We start from the raw sequence: 16,514 nt of genomic DNA on the forward strand, positions 1-16,514 counted from the left end.
AAGTGTCCTGATTAAATATATACATATAGTTACTAATTTAGCGTTTTAAAAAACACACAGACAATAATGATTTATTTCATTTTGCGCACCCTAATTGTTAGCAGTTGCCACGGGTCTGCAAGTCTGAATGTATTGATTTAATTCTCATATACTTGTTTGTTTGCATGTATTTTTATTATTTTTAACGAACAATAGGAAGTTAACACAAGTACCTTCTCTTGGAACGTCCTAAATTCTAAAATTATTATTAAAGACAAAAAGAACTAAAAACATTCAAGGCTCCCATTGAAAGAAAATATACATGCAGAAACAGGAATGTAAAAGGACATATACAAGAAGAAGCAAGAAGCGGAAAATATTCATGATATATCATAAATAACAAGAGCAGTGAATTAAAGTTTTTTTTCTTTGAAAAATCAATACAGTCCTTATTTTTCCAGATTGCAGAAATAAATGTGAGAACGTTTTTTGTCAATTTATCAGTTTTCTTTTTGTAAGTCGCTGTAATCTATCCCCATTCCAATGTTTACATAAGTACTCTGAAGTCGCTCATATGTAAAGGAAGGTTCCAGATAATTATCATCAGATGATGGATTCGTGAATCTGGCCAGTTGGGCTATAAGGTCAGTAAATGTCGGCCTCCTTTCGGGATCTAAATCCCAGCACCTTGTCATTAAAGCGTATCTGAAACACATTCAAAACCTTAATGTAACCGACACTAACTGGAGTCTCCATTAAGAACCCTCTATACACCAATGAAAAGTTTTTTGTTTTTTTTTTAGCTCTGAGAAAATCATTTCATATGAAGCTATAGATATGGAGTTATGTATTTATTTTTCAACATAGGGTACCTGCCATTTATCCCCAGGAAACATAATCAAATACAATGAAGTGTTGGTTAACTGAAATCACTGTTGTTTACTTAAATGGGGAAAAATGCATACAAATAAAGTATTCAAAAAATTCATCTAGTCCAAATGAAATGTTTAGAATGTTTGAATTGAATACAAATTGAATGATGAACTTAAGATTTCAATTTATTTTATTTTAGATCTAAGGGCAGATTACTCTAACTGCAAAAAATACAATAGAATTATATCTATTTAGTGTGCAGTGTACAGAGGGTTCTTAATTTATTAATGTTAATTTCTTTAGAAGAACTACATTTCCCCCATTTTTGTGTTGAAGGAGAAGAGTTTACACAGATGGTTTTAAGAAAGCCTAAATTGACAGTAAACAGATAGTCATTCAATATTGGTTTCTTTCAATAGCTTTGTTTCGGGGGAGGGATTGCGGGACTTTATAATGTTTTCTGTCTGCTTTTCAAACAAATCGCAAAGATACTGTCAATCCATCCATTATTTTAAAGAGACAATGAAGTTCTAGATGAAGTCATTATATTACAGAAGATCATAGTTTTCAAACAGTTACATGTATTGCACAATTTTTGTATTTACACACAAGATATTCGTTAACTACCTGTATTTCCTTCCTTGGGAGTGCTTACAGTTTTTCCCCCCGAATACTAAAAAAATCTTAGATCTTAGTAAAATTATTGTTTAACATTCTTTTTATTAAAGAAAATATATTTTAATTATTTGATAGAATTACATTCTATTCTTTACTGGATTTATTTGATGATATACGTGTAAAAGGAGCCCTACAAACAAAAATAAAAATAATAATCCTATGAAATATGATGATAACGAACAGTATTCAATCTCTAAAGTCCAATGAAACGATACAAATTTGAAGCAGAGCAAACACGGACCTCAAAATTTAGAGGTGGGATCAGGTGCCATGGAGGAGTGAGCATCCTCTGCCGACGTGTCACATCCGCCGTGTGCTCCTTGTCATGATCAGGTAATAACGGAGAAATCCGTAGACAGTTCAGTGTATAGATAATGGCCTAACAATTAGTATGAAAAACGTCAATCAGCATTTGACTCAATGTTAGGTTGTATGTGCTGACAAGGTCATTGTATCGACCGTAAAACTTGCAAAAAGATGACTTCTTTTTCTTCTATCTTTTTATTTTATACTTTGATTTCAATTTTAAAGTCTTGAAACTTTTAATGCATTGAAAAACATCATATTTTGCGACGTTACACTGTCAGCTTTCTCTATAAATGTACTTAAAAAAAGGGGTATTTACAAAACATCTGGGCAATATTCAGACTGTGGCAACTTCCTGTTCATCTTCAGAAATCTGAGCATGTCCCATCCGTCCACTTCCGGGTATGGCTTATTTCCCCTGGTCACCAGTTCCCACAGTACAACACCAAATGACCACTTGAAGAAAATACATTTATGTAAAGTGAAGTTGCTCTTTGGGAATTTAAAGTTCATGAAAATCTTGAAATAATTACCACATCTGACTGGGCTGTAAAGATTCCTTTTTCTAGACTTTCAGGCGCCATCCATTTTACCGGTAACTTACAATTCTTATTACTTATACAGTAGTAATTCTTCTCATATATGTCCCGTGACAGGCCAAAGTCTGCTACTACTACTGTTTTGTCATCACCAAGCCTTCGAAAAATTGACACATATAAGCAATATTGTAAGATAAGAGTCAGTTTGAAAATGTGAAGAAAATAACTCACATGCAATTTCTTGCAGCTAGGTCACGATGCACTACCCTTTGTAAAGACAGGTATTCCATACCACTGGCGATATCAACACCAAATTGTAAGATATTCAGAAGTGTCATCACCTAATTCAATCAAAACATAAAGAAAAAAATGCCTTATGTACGGTTCCCCTTTGATTAACAGACTCGCATACAATTGGCATATTTGACTTAACACATGTTTTAATTCTAAAACAGTTTGATAAAGATTTTGTCCGGTGTTCAAATCAAACTTGATAAATACTCTACAAATCATGAGACAAAGAAAATTCCTCATCTCATTTCGTTTATTTCATTATAGTGAATTTGAGTACACTGTCATTGAAGCAATAAGATCTGCATGAATTAGTGCTATAAAAGATTGTAATCGGGAAATTATAAACCACTGAATTCTGTGCTTAAATTCTTACATTGTTTTGATCCCTGATGTATGTTAACATGTCTCCATGCCTCATGAAGGGTAAGATCACCAGTGGCATTTCGTCCGAAAGGCAAATCCCAATTAACGGCATCACATTCGGATGGTGGAAATCAGCCATTTGTAAAGCCTCGTTTACAAATTCCTTGGCGTCTATATCTCGTGATTCCTTTTCTAAGTAAATGTATAATTCATGTCTTGAGAAAATAAATACATATTGAACAAGATGTACAAATAGGAGATAAGGAGTAGGGTGAGGATAGCAGAAAAAGAAGAGGGTGAAAGAGGAAGGGATGAAAAGAAGAACTAAAGGAGAAGTAACATTAGTGATGCAACCAGTAGTAGAAATACGATCAAAAAAGTGCAAAGAGCAGCAATACTACGAAAGAAGGAAAAATGAAAATTGTTGTGGTACAGGACAGATATGGGAGGAGGAAAAAAGTAAGAGAAGAGGGTGTAAAAAATAGGGGATGAGAAGAAGAATTGCAGGACAAGTAAATTAAGCGGTGCAAGCCATAGTACAAAAATTAAAAGGTGTGCAATGATCAGTTATACTAAGAAAGAAGGAGTAGCCATACTTGTCGTGGCACATTATATAACCGATGAATTTAAAAAGATGAAGAAGTGAAGCAGTAGTTTTAGGAACGTGAGGAAATAAAGAAGGGAGGGTTGCGCTTGTTTTGTATTAATGGAGAGATGGAAGAATGAGGACGACTTGCTGTAGCAGGATTACTGAAAGGAAAGAAGAAAAGGATTCAAGAGAAATAACTGCTTGACAAATGAAAGGAGGAAGAGAGAAAGAGTATCAGCAGACGTTCATGGGGAAAAATAATACAAAGCTGTAAAAATGATTATACATACGATGTAAAGATTTGATTGCTACTTTGGTTTCGTAATTATCCACTGATTCCGTCAAAGTGCCCTCATAGACAATCCCAAAATTCCCTAAATACAAGATAAGTAAGACTTTATCTAAATTAGAAATGTATATTTTAAAATGTTGAAAATACTTTATTATACTACTTTATCTTTACGTCTACCTTTTCCAACACAATCTCCGATTCTGAGGTCATCGGGAGAGATAAGTAAATCTTTACTTTTCAGAAGGTTCACTATACTTTCATCTATTCTGTGTTCATCGGCTTGATCTCGATTTCTTCTCAGCATTTCGTATCCCGAAACTATTTAATTTGATATATTCAAATGAATGAGACAAATGCACAAGTGTCAGTCCTTGCTTGAACAAAAAAAAAAAAAAAAAAAAAAAAAAAAAAAAAAACTTTCAAAACTGCCAAATCGAATAGCATTTTTATACAAGAAATAGCATGCTTAAAATAACTTGCAACTAATACCTTGCACATTTTGAACATAATTTTGTCTTTGTTGTGCCTTCCTTGTTTTTAGTCTCCTCCATCTTAAAATGGCAAACAGAGCTATGGCACCAGCAATCACAATAACAATCGTGATGCTCAAAATTATAAGAATATACATGTCAACTGATGTGGTCGACGGATAAATCAAGTCACCAACAATAACGGTGAGAAAGCCTACTTGGACCTAAATGAAATGTTAAAAAAGATTTTATTTCTGTATTGTATACATAGGTACTTGGGCATGGATAACGTAAGAAGGAACTTTGGAGGAACAAAGGTTATGTTTTTCCCTACTTCATTGTTTTGAGGCATAGCAATAAAAATGAATTTTATCCACCTTTAAAAACTACACTTTACCTCAATATATTCTAAAGACTCCTTTTACTATAACTCTTATAATGTTCAATTTATTATCCTTCAAACACATTTTCAAGGGATATTTAATTTGTTTTGATACACAGGAATAACGTCATATAAACTAGTTCTATGTCATCAGCTTTGTGATCTGAAAATTAGGATCACATCGTCACGTGACTGCGTGCAATCGGCAGTACAAATGAGTGATATACAATACATATAGTAAAATTACGTATCTACTTACTCTAATATACAATTTTCCATCAGTTGATAATGGAGAGGGCTCTGTATATGGAGGTTTACATGTGAGATTAGAACTTTGTAGATCTGTCATTATACATTCACCTGATCCAACTCGAATAAAATAATCATCCTTAGTAGCAACACCATCTAAATTATCTCCCTAGATAAACGAAAGATCATTTATAACTTATTTACGTATTGTTTTTCCACTCTTTATTGTGTTCCATTCGTACAATACTCCAATATCAAAAAACATGAATCTGTATTAAAAGTTATATCATTTATAAGATTTATTATTATCAAAAGTTCTGAAAAGATTTTTTTTGATATTAATAAAACTTTGTAAGAATACCTATTTCAGTTAAAGATTAAAGTCAGCAAAATCATCCAAAGAACAATGCATATTACAGACAAGAATCAAAGATCAAGATTCCTATATACATGTAACATTTAGACTATCTCATAAGGTGTCAAAATAAGCAGAAACGATTATCTCAATATCACAAGTTGGACATATTTAAGAATATTGCATAAAACCTGCATGCATGTCGGACAGATAAATTCGTTTCTGTTCCATTCGCTCCTTTTCAATAGCAAAAGAAACTAAAAAGTAACCAGATATAGTGTAGGTAGGTCTGCCTTGACAAACAGTGTTATAATATTAAATGAAAAAAACACTCAAGGGCTTACCATGATGATAATTTCGTTTTTTCTCGAGGCAGGATCAAAGCTATAAGATTGGTTTCCATTAAATGGGAAGAGAATTGGATCTTTAAGATACAACACTCGTGGCTGCAAAGTGGTTGTAAAACCGTCTAGTGAAAGTTGCAATGTTTGAACCTTGGAGTTCTCTGTCATCCATCTTGGAAAAGGGGGGTATTTACAATTGAGACGATTTATGTTTATTCTTAAACACAGATATTTATTCTGTAAGGAAAAATTACATACTTTCAGAAGTCATAAACACTACCAATAATAAAGTGCACAAGTGGAAGAATAAATATCAAATTATGGAATGTCTAACATAAAAAGATATATAAAACAATGGAAATCCGAGAGAAGGATTGCAAACGATGTAACTGTTAAAAATCGGAAAACTATTTTTAGCATATTCTGAAACTTTGTACATTAAATACAATTATCAGCTTAGTGACAGGTTCACCATTCATGAAACACATGTAAGGCTGGCTCTGCTTCATAAGAAGACTGAGTGGAAAATTAGGTTGAATTGATGGTGGTGCTGGCAAAGAAGTTAAAAGTGTGAAAAAAATTATACTGATACGTGGCCAACGACAGATGAAAGACAGACAGACGGATATAGGAATACTGGGCACTCCTTGATCAGAAAAGCTCACTTAAGTATTTTGTTAAGGTGCGTCGAAAGCAAACGATATCGTAGTTCCTAGAAATAAATGAGTACTAATATATTCTTACGTTTCCTTTGTTTCCAGAAAAGTAGACTGTCATTTTATCGATCACTTCTACAAATCCGTAACCGACAATAGAGAAGCTCAAACCTCCACTAAAGAAAAAAAAAATGAAATGATAACTTCTTTGCATTTTTAGAATACTATTGCATGAACATTTTACACCACTGGGGCTTTATAAATTCCACTGTACACAAAATATTTTAGAGAAACACATTTCTGTTTTTGTTTCCGGAGTTCAAATAAAAATGAGAAGAAGATTCCATGACAAAAGAGAAAATATCAATGCTCGTTTGTTATTTTGTCTAAAAAAATACTCAATTTCCTCACAACATCTTCATGTATGTAAATCATTTACGGTGCAAATTTTGATGCAGCAGATGGGCATTTCGACAAATTATATCTCTTCAGTGATGCTCAAGCCGGAACGTTGGAAATCCAAAATATTAAATAACAAGGGGCCCAAGGGTCTTAACGGTCACCTGAGTATAATACAACAATTTAGAGGATCCATAGAGTATAAAATGAACTGAAAGGTGAAGCTTTGTTGCCCAAAAGCAAGAAAAATAGAGTGATCAGGATAAAAAAAATAATTAGTCTAGCATTCATTCATAGTTCATAAATTAGGTTCTAATCTGTTCCCCATTTAACACTATCACCATACAGTAAATTAACAAACTATCACTGCTTCTGTACTATCTTAATTCCTTGTTGAAATCTCTTACATTGGCCTCTCTTGATCTTTGATGAACATGTAATAAGACAGGTTATTTTTGTCTCATTTTTATTTATCTATTACTTACAAGTCTACCTGATCATTAAAACTATGAAAGTACTTTTTGTATTATACAATAAAAATTCTTGCATAATTCTCTTATTCTATTAACCTTTCAAGTACATTATTTACAGTGATTAATTATCAAAAGTAAATGGCAAAGGGGAATAACTCCTCTCAGTAGATAAAAAATTAATAGTGCCCTAGCTAGGACCAGAACACTTGACTAAATGGTCCAGATGTTCAAATATCTGGTAAAAATACCCTTCCTTATTAAAACTTTTACTCTTTTTGCCTCTGATATGCCCAGGTGCAGAGAAGATTTTTAAAGAAATAATGCATTTTTACTACAGATTCACTATATTATCAATAGAGCCTCCCCCCCCCCCCCTCCCCATCGATAAACACCAGAGCCTCTCACCCTGGGACCAGAAGTTTGCACATCATAAGTAATCACTTTGTTTATCTGCTTAACACTGAGGAGCAGACCGGATTATTTAATAGAATTAATGCATTTTCACTATATTATCAAGAGCCCCACCCTTGCACCAGCACATCTGACCCAGGGGTCATGCAATTCACTACTCTGGAAGAAGCACTCTTGCTCATCATAACTATACACTAGCTTCTTTGCTTTTTAACCAGAAGCAGAAAAGAATGTTTTGAGAGAAATTTTGCTTTTTCTCTATATAATCAATAGAGCCCCCCCCCCTTTTTTTTACTAGAACCCTTGACCCTGGGGCCATGAATTTCACAATTTTGGAAGAGGCATCCTTGCTTATCATAACAATATACTTAATTTGTTTAAATAATACCAAGAAGCAGAGAAGAAGATTTTTAAAGCATTGATGCATTTTCACTCTATAATAAATAGAGCCCCACCCTAACACCAGAACCCTTGACCCTGGGGCCATGAATTTCACAACTTTGGAAGAGGCATCCTTGCTTATCATAACAATGTACTTAATTTGTTTAAATAATACCAAGAAGCAGAGAAGAAGATTTTTAAAGCATTAATGCATTTTCACTCTATAATAAATAGAGCCCCACCCTAACACCAGAACCCCTGATCCAGGGGCCATGAAATTCACAATTTTGGAAGAGGCATCCTTGCTTATCATAACTATGTATTTAATTTGTTTCAATAAAACCCAGGAGTAGAGAAGAAGATTTTCAAAGAAATAATGCACTTTCACTATATGTTCTATATAGCCCCGCCCTAGCACCAGAACCCCTGACTCTCGGGCCATGAATTTCATAATTTTGGTAGAGTCACTCTTGCTTATCATAACTATGTATTCATTTTGTTTCAATAATACCCAGGAGTAGAGAAGAAGATTTTCAAAGAAATAATGCACTTTCACTATATGATCTATATAGCCCCGCCCCAGCACCAGAACCCCTGACCCTGGGGCCATGAATTTCACAAATTTGTTAGAGGGCTCAATGCTTATTACAATCATGTCAACAGTTTGACTGCTTGATGTCAAGAAGTAAAGAAGAAGACTTTTAAAGATTGCATTAATTTTGGTGGTTTTAGCCCCACCCCTCAGGCCCCAGGGGGCAGGGACCATGAAATTCACAATTTTTGTCCCTCTTTACCAACAGATGCTATATGCCAAAATTGGTTGAAATTGGTTGAGCGGTTTCAGAGAAGAAGTTGAAAATGTTTAAATGTTAACGCACGATGGACGACGGACAACGCACGACGACGAACAAAAACGGATAGCAGTAGGTCACCTGAGTGACTCAGGTGACCTAAAAAAGACTTGGAAGAGCTGAAAAAAGGTGCCAAAGACTGGAGCCAAGTACGTCGAAGGATCAGAGCTATGCATGAGAGAGATAATCCTTATTTTGAAATAAATTTCTAAATTTTACCACTGCAATTTAATATATATCCGTATTTTCAAGCTAGTACCGAACTACTAGGTTACTGGGCTGTAGAGACCCTCGGGGTCTAACAGTCCACCAGCAGAGGCCTCGACCCAGGGGTCATAATGTAAATCATATACGTTACAAATTTTGATGCACCAGATGCGCATTTCGACAAATTGTCTCTTCAGTGATGCTCAATCCGAAACGTTGTAGGTAACACAGGATGAAATTATACCATTCAGTCGACGGAATGGTAACTGAATTGTCACTGAATGGCCACTGAAATGTCACTGAAAAGATCCTTTCCCGTGACTTTTCCCTGGTCTTTCAGCTACAATTCAGTCGACTGAATGGCAGATATATTTCAGTGGCCTTTCAGTTATCTTTCAGTTGTATCTTTTTATTAAAAAATGGGCTTATTTTTTAACTTAGAAATTTTATTTCACGTTTTCTTAGTATAATGATATAAAATTAATCTATTTCCGAATTTAAAAAAAAAATGAAAAAAACTTAATATAAGAAAAGAAAATCTTGCAGAAAGCAGGGGTCGAACCCTGGCCTCCCGCTTGAAAATCCATGACATTATCCATTTCGCCACGACGTCTTGTTGAATACCATGAGATTTAAAATCAATACATTTGTAGATATTGAATTGGGACACCCAGTTCACCTGTTGTTTCGAGGAGCTGGGAATGTGTATATACTTTGTATACATTTTGAATCTTCTATGTTAATTGTGCTGATTTTTGGGGCTGACTAATTAATTACACATCTCATATCGGGATGATGACAATTATCGGCGACGGGCACCTGTTTTTTAGTTGTTGTTTTTTCCCAAAGAAATGATTTAAGATGGATCTTCACCTCGGAAAACGTTGTAAATACTTAAAACGATATCTTTTAACATGCTAAATTATCGTGCGATTTTAACAATCAAGAAACAAAATTTACAATGTTAAAGTCCTTCCACAAGAGGCATAAATTATTAATTCTTTTTATGTAAAAAATTTAAAAACGATATCTTTTAGAAGCTAAAATATTATGCGATTTTAACAATTAAGGAAGAAAAATATACAGTTTTAAAGTTTCTTCCAGAAAAGGCATAAATAATTCATTCTGTCTCGTCTTTCATAACCAGATATTTCCATGAAAACTAACCGCATTATACACTGTGTTAGATGGATATAAAAATAATGAAAAACTATTTTAAAGCTGAAAAATAAGAATTTTTTCTCTTTTTTATTTTAAGAGCATTTCGACCGATATCCTCGATCCTTTTTTCAGATTGACTGTCTGTTTATTCATTTAACAACTTATCAAATTGAATGAGCGTGTGAAAATATTCATCAAAGATTTAGAAATTTTTGCAGTAAGAAAAAATAATATTGTTTTTCATCATTTGAATAATTTTTTTTTTCTTAATAAATTTTCTTGAAACAAATTTGAAATTCGAAAATCATTTTGAATTTTATGATTCCAAAGTTGAATTGTAATCTTTAATGTTAATAAAATTATAATTAGACATAAATGTTATAGTTAATAATTACAATTTAACATTTTAGTAAACAATTTAAAGACAATTGAACATCTGACCATTACCAGTTCTACGTATCTGAATTTTATCACAATAAGAAAACAAAAACACATTTAAAGATGTGAATAATTTTATTTGATTTTTTTAAAGGAATAATTACCGATAAAACTAATGAAAAGCCGATGAAAAGGTCGTTGAATTATGACTGAAAGGTCACTGAAAGTTGACGGAAAGGTCACGGAAAGACGACGGAAAGGTCACTGAAAGGCGACTGAAAGACGACGGAAAGGTCACTGAAAGATAACTGAAATGTGTCCGCTGAATGCTGACTGAAAGGTATCTGAATTGTGGCTGAAATGTAACTGAAATATACCTGCCATCCAGTGACTGAATGGCCACTGAAAAGTCACTGAAAGCCGCCTTTCAGTTTTAACTGAAAGGTCTAGTTTCTTCCTGTGTAAGGAATGTATGTAAGGAAAGACAAAAATAGTTTAAATGATTCATATGTACTTTTGTGAATATAGTACCTTTTTTTTCAAAATGTGGATTAAGTCAGGATGGCATAGTAAGACTTAAATGTAAATTATTTCAATTTTAATATCCCTATGTCTGCAAAGCTATATCAAATCTCATGAATTTCTGAAAAAATAATCGAACAATAGAGTATGGCAGGTGAAGTCTAATGCAAGTGGAAGTCAACACTACTAGATTGTCGTAAATATTACATGAAAAAGTGTCCAAGTCTATGAACAGAAGTGAAGTCATAGTTATATGTTTTAACACAAACTTAAACTGCTGTAACAACTTGAAACATAATAGCACATAATATATCATTGAAGTAATGGCAACGTAGTGATAAATCAGAATTATACCTGTAAATACTTTTTAACTCAAAAGGTTCTGTACTCTGAACTACAGGATCAGACAGATAAGTCAATCTCATGTTCTGTAATGTCCTGAGTGATCTATTATCGAAGAAAACCTGTATTATGTGAGGTCCAGTTCTATTCGTGGGCTCTGGAACACATCTTATTGCCTCGTCAGAAGAAACCTCCATTTCTCTACAATTTCTCATAGAAAAGTAGATTAAAACAAGTATACCTAACAGAGTAATGGGTCTTGACATATTCTTTTATATATAGTCATTATTTGTAAAAACATACACTGAGCATAGTTTAGGATTGGAAAAATCATCTATTAGTTCAACTCGAAGGTCCCTCTTTCCTATTAATAAATTTCTTCCAATCAATTTGATAGATCTCCCCCCAGATTGTATTACATCAGCAGGAGACAGCCCTAACAGCTGTGGATCCTATAAAAATATCGTCGACATCAGAAGGTACATGTAGAAAATATTTGAAACCAAAATACACAAGAATCAAGGTTATGTAACAGAAGTCAAATACGTTTACAATTCAATTTCTTTACTTTATGCAGGTGAAATGTATTACAGATGTATGAAGGAATATTCAGTTAAATGTAAATTGAAATATGAAATATAATTTTAGTATCACCTTATAAGTAAACATCGCTGTACTAACTCCAAGCCGTTCATTTACACGTAGATTAATTGGTCCAGAAGAAACAGAACTGGGTCCCGTAACACACTGTACACTACATCATAAAAAATCGTTGCGTATAAACTAAATCTGAGATTTTATTGGTCAAATTTAATTCAATATAATCTCTAAAAGGATTTTCTAAAATTTGTAATTACTCAGGAATAGTACAAAACGAAAAAGCGTCTTATTCAAATTAAACCTAATAAGCGGGCTTGTTTTCAGGCAAGATTTTTATAGTACATTTGAGCGGAAGACACTTAAGTATATTTTTGAGAGCAGCCTATTTTCAATATTGTCATTTTCAGGATTTAAGAGCATCATGATTGCGTTTAAAACGATTTAATATAACTTACTTTCGGTCGATTATTGAAACATTCGAGCATAGTACACCAGCAACAGTGATATTATCTACTTGTTTTCTTGACACACCAATATGTTTTCCGTTGATTGTGATGTGGGTACCACCATCAACCGAACCATCCATTGGATCAATCTGTCTAAATCATAATATCAAAAAAAAAAGAAAAAAAAAAGAAAAATCAAAATAAAAAAAAAAAAAAAAAAAAAAAAAAAAAAAAAAAAAATTCAAAGATCTCTCTCCATGGACGAGCAGCAAAGGACCTATAAAGAATCTACAATTTTAACAAAATATTTTTCTATAAAATCTTTTTTCTTCATTATGTTATTCAAATAATAAAAATCTTACACATTTTCACAAATGTCATCTGAGAAATCAATAAAGTTGTTTGATACTGTATGAGAAACTGATCAGTGCGCAGAAAATCTTCATATGCAGTATCAAGAAGGTGCATCCATTGTGACACAGCTTCATACAAGTTTGCAAAATACAGAACCGCAGAAAATCATAAAACTTGAAATGTCAAAAGAAAAGACAAAAAGGAGCACAAAAGTGCACTTGCTTTTTCCGACAGTTCAAAATATCCTACCTGCTCCTAGTTCTACATCTATCCTTGAACGTACTAAATGATATGAGAACATGACCATGACTTTGAAAAATGGCATTGCATCAAGGTCATAACACATGTTTTAATCATTAAGAGAAAGGCACTAATTCTTGAATGAATTTCGAGTTTCACAGATAATATCTTTATTTTTGTTACCAAATAGCTCAATTTCTTACACTGTTGACAATTGGGGCTGGACATAAATATTCTGAACAGTTCTTAAGACTGTAAATACATTGGTCATCACACCATTTACAATTCATTGCAGGATAACTGAGGTCCAGATCCTCACAGAAGGTACAGTCTCCAACCGCTTGATCTGCACAGCTGTACAAAATCACTGAAATAGGAATTCAAACATTTTAAAAACTAATGTTAAGCTGGAGACACATGCAAACCATGGTGAAGCAAACGTAATCTGAATTCCTGAAACATAGCAACAGTCAAATTCACTAAACATATAGCTGATGAGATTTCTTCACGACCAAGCCTCATTCTATTTCATTCAGAAATATATAGTCTTTTGGTAGATTGAAAGTTTAGGAAAAATCATAATAAATAAAACAAAAATTTTAAAATTTTAAGCTGAAAATAAAGAAAGGAACATTTTTTCGAAAATCAATTCAAGCTCGCCAACAATGAATTTATTGTCAAAAAGATAATTACAAGGAACAGTGTGGTATGCAAAGGTAAAATCCTTTCATATAGAATCCGTACGGTGAAGAATGTTTATGATTTCCTTTTTTTAAAAAAATCATAATTTCTGTTGCTTAAAAGAAATCATTTTTCGATATCTTCAACTTACATGTTAGATAGCTAGTTTCAATGTTAAATTCCAAGTCTGTCCACAGAACTTTCATGCTTGCTTCATATAAACCTTTGGGTAAAGCGTCTTCAATCTGAAATGGCAACGAGGTGTAAAGAAAGATAGTGATAAAATATATTGATTTTGTAATTAACCACTCCCCCCCCCCCCCCCAAAAAAAAAAAAAAAAAAAATATCTAGTATTATAGAAGCTAAAATCTTTACCATAATGACAAGCAACATCCACCATCTTTTATTGTATAAAACCTACCTTGCTGATATTGAACATTAACTGAGTACTTGATATCCTTCTTCCCTCTACATTTAGTATCCTTGATGGTAACTTTATTTGTCCTTTATACTGGTCCTACGAGAATACACATGTATATACAAAGGCAGACATCTAGTGTTGTATTATAATTACAGTATTTAGCGGTAGGTGTTGAGTCACGTTTTGTCCGCCGTCACATTATGTCCGACGTCACGAAATGTCCGCCTCTTTTTCAGAAAAATCGTCACGTTATGTCCGCCGTCACGAAATGTCCGCCTTTTTTCCAAAAAAATCGTCACACTATGTCCGCCGCCACGAAATGTCCGCCTTTTGTCCGAAAAAATCGTCACATTATGTCCGCCGTCATGAAATGTCCGCCTTTCTTCCGAAAAAATTGTCATATTATGTCCGCCGCCACGAAATGTCCGCGTCTTTTCTCGGAAAATTCGTCACTGGTCACATTATGTCCGCCGTTAAGTAATGTCCGTCAATATTTTGGATTGGAAATACCGTCTCGTAATGTCCGCTTTCACGAAAATTATGCCTTTTATTTCAGTAAATCGTCTCGTTCTACTGTCGTCACAATTCCTTGGCCTAAATAAAATGAAAACAAAAAAAAATGTTTCTGTCACGATTTGTCGGCTAATATTTAATGTCAAATTTTTTTTTACCCAGAAAGCATTATAACCATACGGAGGCAGAAGTATACAACCATACCCCTTTACAGAGGTCGACCTTTACCAACTTAAACACACTTTAAATCAAACCAATACAGAATTGTCCCTTTCTATGTTTTAAAATAATCACGTGAATACATCATCCAATGGGGAACGTGTTGCTCGGTTGCACCTGGCCGCAGGTAGGTATCAGTTTTTACTTTGACCCCTGCTGCGCCATGTGAAAGGTTGAAAAGAAAAATGAAGGCTATCGGGTAAGTATTAAATAAACAATACCTGCATGCTTGTTGTAAAATAATTAAAACAATATGATTATTAATTTATATTGATATTTTATTACCATCCTCTAATATCTTAGTAAATAAAGTCGGTCGTTATTTATTTTCAAGCAGATTGTTCTCAAATAAGGCAATGTTTTCTATTTATTTCTCTCTTATACCATATTTCATGTTTATATCAACTAAATATTTTTTCTTCAATTTAAAAACAATTTTTCAATTTAAACCAATGTGTTTTTTCTTAATTTAAATGATAACACAATGCAGTATATGTATATTTATCCCTTAATCAATGCATCTTTGTAAGAGAAATATTTATCTAACTTTACAATCAATACGTTAGTTAACGCTTACTTTTTCTCATAAACTTTATGTTTCACTTGTCAGTTTATTCAATGTATGTCTTTTCTTGTTTTTAGCATTTTAAGGGGGTGGGGGGGGGGGGGTTGACGTTTATTTATATTTTCCTCCTGATGATCCGAATTCGTAACTATTTGCTCCAAGATTGAAAGAAAAAGCAGGCCTGACATGTTAAATTGGTTACAAATTGAAAGTTTTAATATATTAAAGGTTTGATAATAAAAGAAATACATGGAAAGAGAAAGTTGAACGCAATTAAAGACGCCTGAAAACTTTGTTTCACTGAATTTGAACATACAGTTTTTTCCCATGTTATGAAACAAAAGGTGTGAATCTCAGGTGTCTGTTGAAAATGGCTTCATTGTTTTAGAATCACAGGTGTCATTAAATGTATTGTACACATCCTGTGTTTACCTGAAAGGAGGTTTCCCGGTTTCGTTTGATGTAATTATGACATGCCCCTCAATCAGTGCGATGTCTTCCACCTACTCCAGCTTGCTATTAACAATGACTAGTTTGATTGATTTTTTGAAATATATTTTAATTATATTATTAATATATGTATAATTTCTTCTTATTTATGTCTACGCTTAAGGATAAATAACACAAACTATTTTCACAAATCAGCAATATTTATTCAAATAGGTAACCTGTAAAATGTTTGCCATGTAAAGTGGGAGAATTCTGTACGATTTTGTCACAATGTTAAAATTATGTTCAAAGTTTTGAATAGAATTACATAGAAAACGATACAAAGTCGCATATCTAAGTACCAAAGAAAACTAACGATTTCTTTATATTTTAGGGATTTATTATTTACATCATCCCAAATCAAATTCAGTCAAAAAATCTATTTCAATCCATGCATCGAATTTTTGTTTGTGTTATGTATCCTTAAAAAAAATTATTCTTAAAAAAAATGAATGAAATGATCAACAGGTTATTGTTGTAATTGTTACAAC

At 33.1% G+C, this 16,514-nt stretch overlaps 1 protein-coding gene across 1 annotated transcript in view; it reads right to left on the reverse strand.

The window, feature by feature from the left end:
* Nucleotides 1-365: 365 nt before the first annotated feature.
* Nucleotides 366-16,514, reverse strand: part of LOC133195598 (macrophage-stimulating protein receptor-like) — a 99,670-nt gene continuing 83,521 nt past the window's right edge. Inside the window, exons 5-22 of the mRNA XM_061331484.1 lie at nucleotides 14,238-14,333; nucleotides 13,967-14,060; nucleotides 13,338-13,501; nucleotides 12,550-12,689; nucleotides 12,149-12,248; nucleotides 11,798-11,946; nucleotides 11,507-11,695; nucleotides 6,458-6,545; nucleotides 5,714-5,950; nucleotides 5,025-5,183; nucleotides 4,403-4,607; nucleotides 4,091-4,231; nucleotides 3,912-3,995; nucleotides 3,043-3,224; nucleotides 2,607-2,716; nucleotides 2,370-2,532; nucleotides 2,156-2,292; nucleotides 366-684 (exon numbers count right to left, since the gene is read on the reverse strand). Coding sequence (XP_061187468.1) covers nucleotides 480-684; nucleotides 2,156-2,292; nucleotides 2,370-2,532; nucleotides 2,607-2,716; nucleotides 3,043-3,224; nucleotides 3,912-3,995; nucleotides 4,091-4,231; nucleotides 4,403-4,607; nucleotides 5,025-5,183; nucleotides 5,714-5,950; nucleotides 6,458-6,545; nucleotides 11,507-11,695; nucleotides 11,798-11,946; nucleotides 12,149-12,248; nucleotides 12,550-12,689; nucleotides 13,338-13,501; nucleotides 13,967-14,060; nucleotides 14,238-14,333 — 2,643 coding nt within the window. The 3' untranslated portion in view covers nucleotides 366-479. The remainder of the gene's footprint in view (nucleotides 685-2,155; nucleotides 2,293-2,369; nucleotides 2,533-2,606; nucleotides 2,717-3,042; nucleotides 3,225-3,911; nucleotides 3,996-4,090; nucleotides 4,232-4,402; nucleotides 4,608-5,024; nucleotides 5,184-5,713; nucleotides 5,951-6,457; nucleotides 6,546-11,506; nucleotides 11,696-11,797; nucleotides 11,947-12,148; nucleotides 12,249-12,549; nucleotides 12,690-13,337; nucleotides 13,502-13,966; nucleotides 14,061-14,237; nucleotides 14,334-16,514) is intronic.

Source organism: Saccostrea echinata, unplaced genomic scaffold (assembly GCF_033153115.1).
Source record: "Saccostrea echinata isolate AGI-Se365-2 ecotype Australia unplaced genomic scaffold, CSIRO_AGI_Sech_v1 ptg000029l, whole genome shotgun sequence".
Taxonomy (NCBI): Eukaryota; Metazoa; Mollusca; class Bivalvia; order Ostreida; family Ostreidae; genus Saccostrea; species Saccostrea echinata.